The following is a 13,363-nucleotide window of genomic DNA, read 5'->3' on the forward strand; positions in this document are numbered from 1 at the left end:
TTTTGTATATTTTTATCTTTCACTTTTATATTAATAGTACGGCTCATAGTCTTTAGTTTACTATTTTTAAATTTCAACTTGATTTCTGCAGCTAGTACGAGGGTTGTTTGAAAAGTTTCATAAATTTCCAATAGACTGTGACAATTCATTCATTCATACCAGTGTCGACATGTATCATCTTTTTCATAACCCCTGGCAAAATTTTAGCCACGTGCAATGCGTAGTTCTCTTTTGGCAAACATTTAAAATGACTGTGTTTGCTTTTTCATAAAAATGGAGAAAAACGAGTTTCATGCAGTGATAAAACATTTTTATTTGATGAAATGGATGGCTGTGAAAATCAAAGTCGAGTTACTTGCAGTTCATGGGGACTGTGCACCAGCATTAACGACTATTTATTTTTGGATAAATGAGTTTAAACATGGTTACAAGTCCATCGAAGATGAAGCGTGCTCCGAACACCCGACTGAGGTCACTACAAAGGAAATGATTGACAAAATTCGTGGTATCATTATGGAAGACCACTGAGTGAAAGTGCGTGACACTGCTGAGATTGTAGGCATCTCAAATGAATGGGTGTATAATATCCTGTAAGAAAAAAATGTTTGCGCAATGGGTGCTGCAAGAGAAAACGCATGAGAAAAGACATTTCAACACAGTGTTTGGCGAAGTTTAATAGCAATTTGCAGGATTTTTTGCATCGATTTGTGACTGTAGACAAAACTGGGATCCACCACCACCACCACACACCTTAGTCCAAGCAGCAGTCAAAACAGTGGACAATGCCCAGTGAAAGAGCACCAAAAAAAAAAGCAAAGACTGTTTTGGCAGCTGGGAAGGTGATGGCCACTGATTTTTGGAATTCCCAAGGAATTATCATGACAGACTATTTCGAAAAGGGTAAGACAATAACAGGAGTTTATTATGCGTCATTGTTGGACTGTTTAAATGAAAAACTGAAGGGAAAAAAGGCACACAAAAAAAGTGCCCACACCTTCCCACATATCAGTCATCGCAATGGCAAAACTGCATGAATTGAAGTTCGAATTGGTTCCACACCCACCGTATTCTCCGGACTTGGCCCTGTGTGACTTCTTGTTCCCAAACTTAAAAATCTGGCTCAGTGGGAAAAAATTTTCTTCTAACAAGGATGTCATCAAGGCTGTCAATGACTATTTTGAACAATTTGACAAATTCTACTTTTTAGATGGGATGAAAAAATTGGAAACTTGCTGGACCAAATGTGTAGACCTCGATGGAGACTATGTTGAGAAATAAAGGTAATTTTTTTTCAAAAAATGTGTTTAACTTATTTTTTTACAAACTTTCCAAACAACCTTCATAATTCATGATTGGTATCAAAATCTGGTTTCTTTAACGTTGTTACATTTTGGATAAGGATTTCCAGTTATTTTTTATCACAATATTATAATCAATACATTCTGATCAATAAGCATGCAAATCAATCTAATCTAATCAAGCTCAGTCATTATAGACAAAGCCTTTTGATTGCAAAGACATGGGTTTGAATCCTAAGATGCAAAGAATCTTTATCAGGGCTTTTCAACTAAGCATAAGTGTAGTCAATCTTCCTTCGAAGAGTTCTTCCCTCCCAGAAACTTGGGTTTTTCTTCCCACAGAACAGGCGAACCAGCGTGAAAACACACACACACACAATTTGCAATAATGGGAAACAATGCAAACAGCACTATCATAAGAAATACCAGATTTCTATAATGCCAAGTTTTTCGGGCTTGACAGGCAACTGAACATAAACACAAGAAAAAAAGGAAGGTGGAATGGGATGTAATCAATGCAATTTTTAATCATTCCATCCAGAGATATCTATGTGTATTTATATGATGGTCAATAGAAAAATATGGTGTCTGAGATGAATAATCTTTTTTTTAAGAAGTTCAGGAGTCTTTCACCTCTATTTCTTTCACTGCAAATTTATCCATCATGCTTTTCATGTCTGTTGTAAATCTTCCAATCTTGATACTGAAGTCTCCCATCACTATTAGAATGTCCTTTTTGTTTATCAGTAAGGTCCTATATCTGGAGCATAAATATGAATAATTAAAAAAATAAATAAATAAAAATCCCTTTTTCTTTTCCTTTTAGTCTAAATGTTATCATTCTTGGACCATGTGGGTTTATGGAGTTCTATAAGTAATTCTTTTTCTCATCATCCACAGTCTAAGTAGACGTTGGGCCACTATAAAAGTAAAAGTCCTGACAACAATCTCATCAGATGTTTCTGTCTTGGGATCTCCTTAACAAGGTGGAGAATGAAGTTCTCCACCTTGTTTAGTTCTCCATCTTGAATTAGAAATCAGTCCAATTTCTAATATTATCTATCCAAGTGATTCTAGGTTGCTTGGTGTTTATTTTTTTTTTTTTTGCCAAAAGTCAACCCTTAGTGCTATTTTACGTAAACTATCTGATTTAGCCCATTGCCCAGCCAACAAAGCTGTTTTTAACATATTTTAGTGATGATATTTTCTTGTGTTCTGGCAGTGAAGCAGTTTCCTTCTAACCTCATCATTTGTTGTGTGTCGTGTATGGTATTTTTCTGTAGCATTTCATCTTGAAGGCCAATAGTCTTTTCTCTTTAACAATTCCCAATTCTCACATCTGTATATTAAGACAGAGTTAACAACGATGTCGATGAGGTATAGTATTGTATAGTTCACCCACAGATGAAAGAACCTTTGACACCTCTGTGCATGGCAGAAGAAGGCAAATCCATTCCGATAAGAGGGTAATCAATCCATTTTGTGGGATGAGTGTTCATTATTACATGTCGAAAAATTAGCTTTTCTTTTATGAAATTCTAGTTTTTAAAGTGGTAACTATTTTGCTCGTATAACAATTGGAAAATTTTACATATGAAGCATGTGATTTTGCATATTAACGATGAATTCATACATTCCTTATTCTTTTCTTCCCTTCAACACGAATTGACTCTTCTTGGCACTGTGTCAGCTACCATTCTCTCAACTGTGGGCTATAATTAGCTGTATTTTATTGTCCTTCGAAAGTAGCTGTAATCTCTTAAGGTCAGCAATTGCTTTAATATTATGTTTTGATATTTATTAAATATCAAAACATAATATTAATATTAAATAACAAAAGAAAATATTAAAACAAAATATAATGTTTTGTTTTAATATTATGTTTAGACTGGCCACCTCTGTGTTGTACACTTCCCAAATATAATTGAAGCCTTTGGCTCTTCATATATCTAATAATGAATCTTTCTACTTCTTCCAATTTTTCATTATTAATTGAAATTTACATAGGTTTATTGTCTGAAGACATTGTTTTTGATTTGTGAATGCTGATCTGTAATCCATAATCCCTAAGTGCCTCAGAAATTCTGTTTGTTAATTCTTGTAACTAACATTCATTCTCTGCTATTAGGTCAATGTCATCAGTAAATCTGAGAGTGATTTTTTGGCACCAGCTGTAATTCTAATACCGCTGTTTTCCAGGGCTGTTTATTATATATTCCAAATATAGGTAAAAAAAAGCATCGGTAAATGTATGCACCAAAAGTATGCAGCCTTGATGTACAGCTCTTTCTGCTTCTAAAGGCTTGCTATAGTTGCCACTGATTTCTATTAACATTTCTGAGGAACAGTAAAGAATTTTAATTAGGCATACTATTTTAGTATCTATTCCATACTGGTTCAGTATTCTCCACAATGCCTCATGCCATACTGAATTGAAGACTTTCTGTGTGTGTGTGTGTGTGTGTGTGTGTGTGTGTGTGTGTGTGTGTACACACACACACACACACACACACACACACACAAAACAGTGACACGGCATTTTATTATGTTCAATATATTTTCTCCATTGAGATGTATCGTAAATAAATTATTATAATTATTATTATTTTACAGTATCGCCATGGAGACCCAAATCGATCATCATGGAACTCAAAAATCTGGTCCGCACACCCCCTACTAACCACACTTTTACAAAACTTCCACAGATGGCCCCCCTAGTTCTCAGACTATTTGTCATATATATTGAAAAATTTCACTTGCATCAATTTTATTAAACTCTTTTAATATCTAAAAAGTTTCTATTATGTCCCCTCTCCTCCACGTATCAACCAAACTTTGTAACCCACAAACCTTCAACATATCCTCATAAGTTGAAGGAGTATTCCGCAGACCTGTCACCATCTTGGTCACTTGTCTCTAAATCCTTTCGACCACCTCATGGTCCCTAAGAAACCCGGATGACCAAATCTGTGTGCAGTAGTCAAGATGTGTCTGAATCATAGCCTTATAAAGAAGGATAATAATTTGCTTATCTTTACTTATTAGCATGTTTTTTCAACATCCAAGTAATTCGTTGAACGCCATACTGTGATAGGCCACAGGCTAAACTGACTGTTAAAGACAGTAGTTAGAAACAATAAAAAATTCTTAGTGAAGTGAAAAGTGCTATACTAGTTAATACTACAGTAAAGTAAGATAAGCAAGTTATTATCCTTCTTTATATATTCTTTATATAGTTATTTTGAATAGCCAAGCAATTCAGAATAACTTTTTTCATTTGTGAAAATTCCAAATTTTTCGTTTGTGTATCTGATGTAAATAAATGTTTTATTTATGTTGTTTATGCACACATATGACTGCTTAAAAATTAAACCATTACATGCATCTATATGACAGAATTTGCTATAACATGTTAATCTAGAACCTAATGTGTCATATGACTGGGGTATGCCTATACCATTTCCCAGTTTTGGGTACCTTATCCTTTTTCAGTCCAGGGTTCTCTGCCAATCTGTCCATCGAGTTTCTACTTGTGTGTGAGATTTACAAGTAACAGATGAGTTCTCTGATTTGGTTACCAATCAATAACAGATCATCAGTTATTCCATTATTCCACTGAGACACATATTCCATTTGTTAAAGCAGGCTACACAATGTGTAAATGGACTGACAATTTGGATAGGCGCCTTTATTTTGCACTTCACTAATCCTTATAGTAGTAAAAAAAAAAAAATACTTAAATGACAATCTGGAGTTTAAAGTTTTTACTTTTCACTGGAGGGAAGCAAGGTCAATAATGATAACCGCATATTTAACTCAGCATCTGGCTCTTTCCATATGTACCCCTATTATTTTCTGAGTGCTACAGTGAATTAATTTTGTCATTTAATTCTTAAAGTGAAGCCATTTTGGATGTGAATACTATCACTTCATCCTTTATTAAATTTTTCTCACCTTATTGAAAAAAGTCTGCATTTATAGTTGGGATTACAAAATGGCCAAGATACTGGGCTTTTTATACCAATTGCTATTCAAGGAAATGGGTATTTACAGTACACTTTGCCATCCAATAGACTTACATTTCTCAGCACTGTCAATTTCTTTAAACTAATTAAAACTCTGCATGATACACTGATCTAGCGAATTAGCCTGATTTGTCTAAATTCTCACTGTTGAAAATATCACCATCTTGACATATATTGATAACAAAACGATAACTAAGGTGAACAACTAATTCTGAAATATCAAAGGCTCCAAGTAGATTCCACCTCTTACTCTCATCATTATCTGGCACTCTTCTTGCTCTCCTAAACACAGCACTTTTTTTTCTCTTAAGCACAGTTAACTCTCCCCCTCCTCCACACACACACCATTTTTTCACCAATAACTATGAAGCAAATGATCTCCTCTGCATGACAACTGATTATACCAACCACATTTTTGCTACATTCACCATAATAATTCCAAACATTAACTAGAGCACTTAATTATTTCAATTAAGTAAGAATTTGTCCACTTTATGATAGTAATCCAATCTGGGAGATCCCACTGTATCGTGAAATATCAACATGAATCCAATAATTCACTATACTCTGGTAATTCATTCTTCATGAATTTGGCAAATACAAACACTTCTATTATACTAACCTGTCTAACACAATCATAATCATTGATTACAAATGCATAAACTGAAATGTGTGCGAGATAGGTTCCTAATCAATATCATGCTGCATATTTTAAGCATATAATGAAACTTATTTTATGATGAAGAGGCTATCATGAAATTATCTGGATGGATACTGTGCCAATCATAAAGCTGAGGTTCCTCACTGTATTTCCAACTTTCTTAAAATAATATCTTTAAAACTAAGCCAGGTTATTATTATTATTTTTTTATATTCATGTATTAATTTTTATATTCATTCATCATATTAATTTTATATTCATTTTTCCCCTTCTCAGAAATTTTGACTCAGACCAAAATCATCGATAAACCAGTTAAACTAGTCGCCTCTTTTCTTAGCATTAAAAATTATTTACTGAATGGTCAAATCACTTATAACAAATGCAAGTTACTAAAAATTAAAACACAAAACAGTGATGCAATCAAATTTCTTTAAGAATTATATAATCGACATCTAACTCGATGCAGTTCTTTATAAATGTGATTTACCAAGCTTCCTCAAAAATAACCTGTCTGTCTGTCTGTGTGTGAGAGAGAGAGAGAGAGAGAGAGAGATTACCAAATTCCTTATTATTTTGCTTCACAGTGAAATCTACTTAGGCAGCAATAAAAACCTACTTTTAAAATATCACAGATTCTTCATTTTATCTGGTAATAAAAATTTCCTCAATTATTTAACCATAACAGGGAAGCAATCTGCTGGTCAAACAATTGAAGGGTCTGATACATCATGCAATTACATGGTGCTTCGCCAGAAGCTGGATGACACAGTAATGAATTAAAGAGCGAGTTAACTGAAGGTTCAGTCAATTGAAGGGTCTGGTGATTTTATGGAATACTAGTTGTGAAGCACTCAATTTCACAACTGTCATCCCAAAAAAAAAATTTCTACTACTTACAATAAGAAAAGAAAGAACAGGCAAGAATTAATACTGGAGACATTTCATATCATGCTATTAATATAAAATCATATATACATAAATTTTAAATCAAGTTACAGAATCAATTATAGATGGAATGTTCAAAAAATAATTACCAACAAACAGCTAATATGCCAAGAGTGACTAGAATAACTGCATATGGATGGCTTGAGCAGAACAGACCATGCCTATAATATATTTGTGCTATTCTGTCTTGAACTCCACCTGATGATTGTGATGACAATGATGAGTATTCCATTACAAATCCTGTCTTTTGGAAAGTATTAACTGAAATGATAAAAAAATTTTTATTCTATTTTCCAAAATAAAATGATTCAATTATACTCCAGTTATGCAGGAGGAAATAAGAAAAACAGCTTATGCAAAAAACATACATACATATATGAATATATATATGTATAACATACATTTTTAGGAACACACGAGGGTGGTCTGAAAAATTCTCAGCCTCGACCACTGATGGCAACACTATCGGCAAGATTTTTTTTTCTAAGTTAGTACATCTGTCATAAGTATCCATGTGAAATTGCAAGTCATTCTATCAAGTAGTTTGTTTTATACAGCTGTCTGAAGCAAAAGTGTTGTCTATATCCCTTGAAATGGATAAAATTGAGTATTATGCAGTTATAAAATTCTTTGTAAAAAAGGTTTAATGGCAAAAGAAATCCATAAAAGTTTATTATTATTGTTGTTGTTCCAGGCAACTCCAAGGAGTCGACAGACTCATCGAGGGAGGCCCTAACATCATGTCAAGAACAACTATTCGACATTGACACAGTATCTATCATATCTTGCCTTGAACTCATTCACGGTCGTAGCACACACAACAGACTCTGGAAGCTTATTCCACTCATTCACCACTCTCCAAGTAAAAAACCTAGCTCTAACACCCTTGTCAACCATGCTCTTGCTCAGCTTCCATGCATGGCCCCTAGTCCTCCCTCCACCAGTCATATTTTCAAAAATATCTTCTGGATCAATCATATAGAAACCCTTCAGTAATTTGAATGTCTCAATCATATCACCCCTCCTTCGCCTATCGTCCAATCTCTGCAACCCACAAATCTTCAACCTATTCTCATAAGGTTCATTCCACAGACCTACTATCATCTTGGTCACTCGTCTCTGGATCCTCTCCACTTCCTCCCCATCACGAAGAAACCCTGGTGCCCATAACTGGGCACAGTAGTCCAGATGGGGTCTTATCAAGGCTCGATACAGAGGAACAACAACTTGTTTGTCTACATGTTAAAGTATTTTTCAGAAGCCAAGTGATTTGATGAACTGATTTAGTCACTTGCAATGTGCCCCCTAAACTTCAATTCCCTATCCACCAACACTCCCAAATCCCTGGCCTCATCAATCTCCTGGAGTACGGTTCCACCAATGCAATATACTACTGCTATTCTTTTCACCCCAAAGTGCATAACCTTACGCTTTGCCACATTAAATTGACATCCATTTTTCTTAGCCCAGTTCTCCAAACTATCCAAATCATCCTGTAAAATTTTGACATCCTGTGCACTCACAATTGCTCTACCCAACTTTGCATCCTCAGCAAACAAGTGAACACTTCCTCTCAAATCCTTTCCTATATCATTGATGAACAAATTGAAAAACAGTGGTCCAAGAACAGGGCCCTGCGGCACTCCACTAGTCACAAGCCATCTTTTAGACTTCACTCCTGAATAAACCACTCTCTGGTATCTCTCCTTCAACCACCCTCCTATCCATCTCACCAACCCTATATCTATCCCCATCTGCTCCAGTTTACTGATTAGGGTTCCATGTGGTATCCTGACAAAGGCCTTGGCAAGGTCCAGTAGTATCACTGTAAACCCATTACCCCTATCCAGTTCAGCCGTCACTGTGTTATAAAATATGAGCAAGTTACTGAGGCATGATCTACCCTTCACGAAACCATGTTGTCCCCCATACAATATCCCATTTTCATCTATCCAATCCTGTATTCTTTTCTTGACTAATTTCTTTAAGACTTTGACAATGATTCCTGATATGCTAATCGGTCGGTAATTTACAACAGCAGTCTTGGAACCACCTTTATGCAGTGGAACTATTTCCCCCTCTTTCCACCCCCTCGGGACTAACCCAGACCCGAGACTCAAATTAAACAAAATGGTCAAGGGTACTGACAATTCTTTAGCTGCTTCTCGTACGACACGAGCTGGTATACCATCCAATCCCACAGATGTATTGACATTGAGGTTATGCAGTAGACTACTCACCTCCACTTCATTCACCACAATTCTCGTATAATCTACTGGTTTATTTGTTTCTGCAATGTCACCACCTGGTTGATATATACTTGCAAAGGGCTCACTCAGTAACTCAACTATATCAACTGATTCAGTTACCTCCCTACCATCGGCATTCTTTAAAATCATTCTGCCATGTACATTTTTCCTTTTACTTGCTACATATCTAAAAAACTGTTTAGGATTCTCTTTAGCCTGCATGGCCAATGTTCTTTCGTAATCCTTTTTTTGCTTTTCTTACCACACTCGTTACCCTTCTGGCCTGCGCTTTATACCGTTCATGTGCCTGCCAGTCACCTTTCTCCTTAAATTCCCTCCATAGTTGTTTTTTTTTTCTGCAGCTCAAGTTTAATGGGGTTATTCATCCATTTAACCCCTACTTGATTTATGATTCGGACTCTAGGTATACAGTCAGCCATTGCTTCATGAAAACACTTCTTAACTGCCTCCCATGCACTATCAACTTCTAGTCCTTGCAGTGTACATGCCATGGCACTGAACCAATCAAACTCCTAAGCTTGTCATACTTTCCAGCCCGATAATTCCACATGTACCCTGTCTTAATTGAAAATTCCACACCTTTAGCCACCTCCCAAGTCAATTCCCTATGATCACTCTCACCAATTGGTGGCAATGTGGTCATATTTGTTACAACCAAATCCTCAGATGTAATTACTAGGTCAAGCACTCTCTGACCCCTAGTATTTTCCATTACATGCTGTCGCAGATAGTTATCCCTTAATAACCGCATAAAATCCAATTCCTTCCTCCCGTATGTCCTCTCCTTACTCCAATCAATGCGACCATAGTTGAAATTTCCCATAATAATTACCCTCCTTCCACTCATTTCTTCTATTTGCTTGTTCATATTGTCACCACCATCTTTTCCATCACCTGGTCTATAGCAGCACCCAATTGTATATTTAGTTCTGCTAGCCACAATCTCACACCAAATGGCCTCAAATGTGCTCTTTTCTCTATCCTGCAATTCAACTTCTATTCTCCTTGGCTGTAGCTCATCAGCTATCATCAACAATACTGCTCCCTCCCATTTTATTCTCCATGTCATTCCTGAACACACTATATCCATCACATTCAATCCCACTAGCTGTATCATCTACAGTCAGCCATGATTCACTAATACCAATAACCTGTGGTCTGGAAGTGCCAACAATGGCCAAAAACTCTTCCTTCTTGTTCCTAATACTCCTAGCATTGGTGTACATGAATTTAAGACCCCCATTAGCCCCAGCCCTACCTTGATGCCTTATATTAACTATCCCACTCTGATTTGTTGTCCTTATTCATTTGGGCATATTATATTCATTCATACATTAAACTGCCTCCCTAAGGACTGTATATCTACCCTCCCCCCTTAATAAATCTAGTTTCCCTGAATTTGCACATCCACTACATTCAGCAACACTTTCTCAAGTCTCCTTACACCCGTAACCATTCAAATGCAAGCCATCCATCTTATATAGATCCTTTCGCCCATCGAACTCACTCCACATATCCACAAATTCCACACCACTCGTCATACATAACCCACGCATAAAGTCATTCGCAATTATGGCCCTCCTTTTAAACATTTCACTGTCATACCGTGGCAAAAGACTAATCATTCTAACTCTCTCACTCTTTTCTTTTGCTACCTCAAACAATTCATTCAGGTCTTCTATCATTTCCATTTTATCTCCTTTCAAATCATTCGTACTTGCCACAACAATCATTTCTTTCACCCTTTCCTTTTGCTCTCTAATAGACTCAGTTACATCCTTTATGGTCGCACCAGGTTGGTACGATTTTGTCAAATCCTCTACTAACACACCTCGTACTAATGAGTCTCCATACAGCACTCTATCCTTCATTTTGTTCATGTTCACACTCATACGCCTATTTTTCCTGTCATACTTTTTATTATTGGCTGGTTCAATCAGTTGACTTTTGCTCATATGCTCTAGCTGCTGTTTTGCCCTTTGTATTGCACCATTCAACAATGCGATCTCACTCATTGCATCTATCTCATCTTTTTTATTCTCTGTAAAACCATTAATATTATCATTCACACTTTCTACATTCACACTCTCACAATTCTCTGGTACAACCTTGCCGTTTCTTGTCATATCCCTATTTTCTTCATTCTGAAGTTTGACAAAAATATCACACTCACGATCTGAAATACACTTCAATTCAATTCCCTACATTTTCTACACACATTCACTCCTTTATTATCATCTAACCACACTCTGACCGCACTCTGCAAAGCGTACATTTCGCAGATAGTACACTGAATCATCTCCTTTACATTACCGTTCTTGAAAGAAGATGGCGAACCATCATTACTGGCTGCCATTTTCCTTCGTACTGGAGCCATACTTACTAGTAACGTATTTTATCAAATTATAAATTATAAACACCAAAAACACACAAATAGACGCACTAAGATACGCAAGGCAAACAAAACTGAAAATAACTCTTATCTTATCAGGAGCTTTCACGAACACTACACACTACAAATCCCTCTAGCAGCGACTTCCCAACATAGATTGTGTTATAAAACACTTTAGCACACTAACTACACTAATAAAACTACAATATACTAAATATACTATGGGCACTCTTCTCCTTCGTTTTCGACAATTAAGATATGGGCTGCTGAGTTTAAACATGGCATTACCAGCCTTGAAGATGATCCACGTGAAGGATGTCCAAAAAGTGTAACAATACCAGAAATCATTGATCAAGTGCACGATATAGTATTGGATAACTGCCGAGTCCAAGTGAATGAAATTGTTGAGACTAAAGGCTACAAAAGAACATGTAGGATATATTTTGCATGAAGAATTCCATATGAAAAAGCTTTGCGCAAGATGGGTGCCATGCTTGCTCACAGTAGATCAAAAACGCACTCACATGAAAATCTGTGAATAGTGTTTGGAGCGTTTTAACAAGAATAAAACTGATTTCGTGCGTCGATTTATTACTATGGATGAGACTTGAATTCACCATTACACCCAGCAGAATCCAAACAGCAGTCAAACCAGTGGACAAAAGCAGGTTGTTCAGCGCCAAAGAAGACAAAGTTGGTTCCATCAGCAGGAAAGGTAATGGTATCGGTGTTTTGGGATGCTAAAGGCATTTTATTTATTAATTATCTTGAAAAGAGTAAAACAATAACTGGGGAATATTATTCCGATCTTTTAACCAGACTAGACGAAAAAATCGTCAGAAAAGACCCGGTTTGCAGAAGGAAAAAAAAAAGGTCATCTTTCATCAGGACAATGCACCTGCCCACAAAGTTGTTTTGGCAATGGGAAAAATTAAGGGATCTGCACTATGAATTGTTAGAACATCCACCCTATTCCAGAGATTTGGCTCCCTCTGACTTCTATCTCTTCCCAAAACTAAAACTCTTCCTTGCTGGTCAGCATTTTTCTTCGAATCAAGAGGTGATTGCAGTTGTAGAGGGGGTATTTTGCAGATCTTACTGAGTACCACTACAGGGACAGGATAATAGTGCTGGAGCACAGCTGGAATAAATGTATTAGTCTTGAGGGAGATTATGTTGAAAAATAAAAATAATTTTGAAATTATAAATTCGTTTTTTCATTGTTAGGCCAAGAACTTTTCAGACTGCCCTCATATGCTGCAGAAACTGTTTTTATTTTCCTTTTTTTAATTTCATATTTTAAAGCAAAATTTTTAAAATATAAGAATTATAAAATTTTAAGACCTAATGAACAATGAGTTCATAAACCCATACAAGGCTAGAATAAAACAACAGCAGAAGCATTCTGTGTAAAATTTTTGTAGACAACAAACCCATGTCAGAGCAATTCCTTTACTTACAATTTAAGAAAAATAACACTTGACATTTCAACCTCTATATCAATGTCATCAGGAATTCATATATCAAAGATTAACATTTCAAACTTTAATATCAGGTTTAATACCACTTTCCTTCATAATGCGATTCATATAGATAATGAATAACAGAGGGGATAATGTATATCCTTGTCTGACACCAGATTTAACATTAAACCATCTTTCTGTATGTCATTCAATTCTAACTGCTCACTTACAACTGAAATAACGACTAAGTATTGCTTGATATAATGCCCCACTGACACCATACAACTGTAGTGTTTTGAACAGCTTTTT

At 35.9% G+C, this 13,363-nt stretch overlaps 1 protein-coding gene across 2 annotated transcripts in view; it reads right to left on the reverse strand.

Annotated features, from left to right (window-relative positions):
• Window positions 1-13,363, reverse strand: part of SCAP (SREBP cleavage activating protein) — a 408,865-nt gene that overhangs the window by 360,074 nt on the left and 35,428 nt on the right. For both annotated transcript variants that reach the window (XM_090415224.1, XM_090415223.1), the window contains exon 3: window positions 7,019-7,190. In XM_090415224.1, coding sequence (XP_090271350.1) covers window positions 7,019-7,161 — 143 coding nt within the window. In that variant the 5' untranslated portion in view covers window positions 7,162-7,190. The remainder of the gene's footprint in view (window positions 1-7,018; window positions 7,191-13,363) is intronic.

Source organism: Typopeltis vanoorti, unplaced genomic scaffold (assembly GCF_054136105.1).
Source record: "Typopeltis vanoorti isolate ZY-2024b unplaced genomic scaffold, IOZ_Tvanoo_1.0 HiC_scaffold_24, whole genome shotgun sequence".
Taxonomy (NCBI): Eukaryota; Metazoa; Arthropoda; class Arachnida; order Uropygi; family Thelyphonidae; genus Typopeltis; species Typopeltis vanoorti.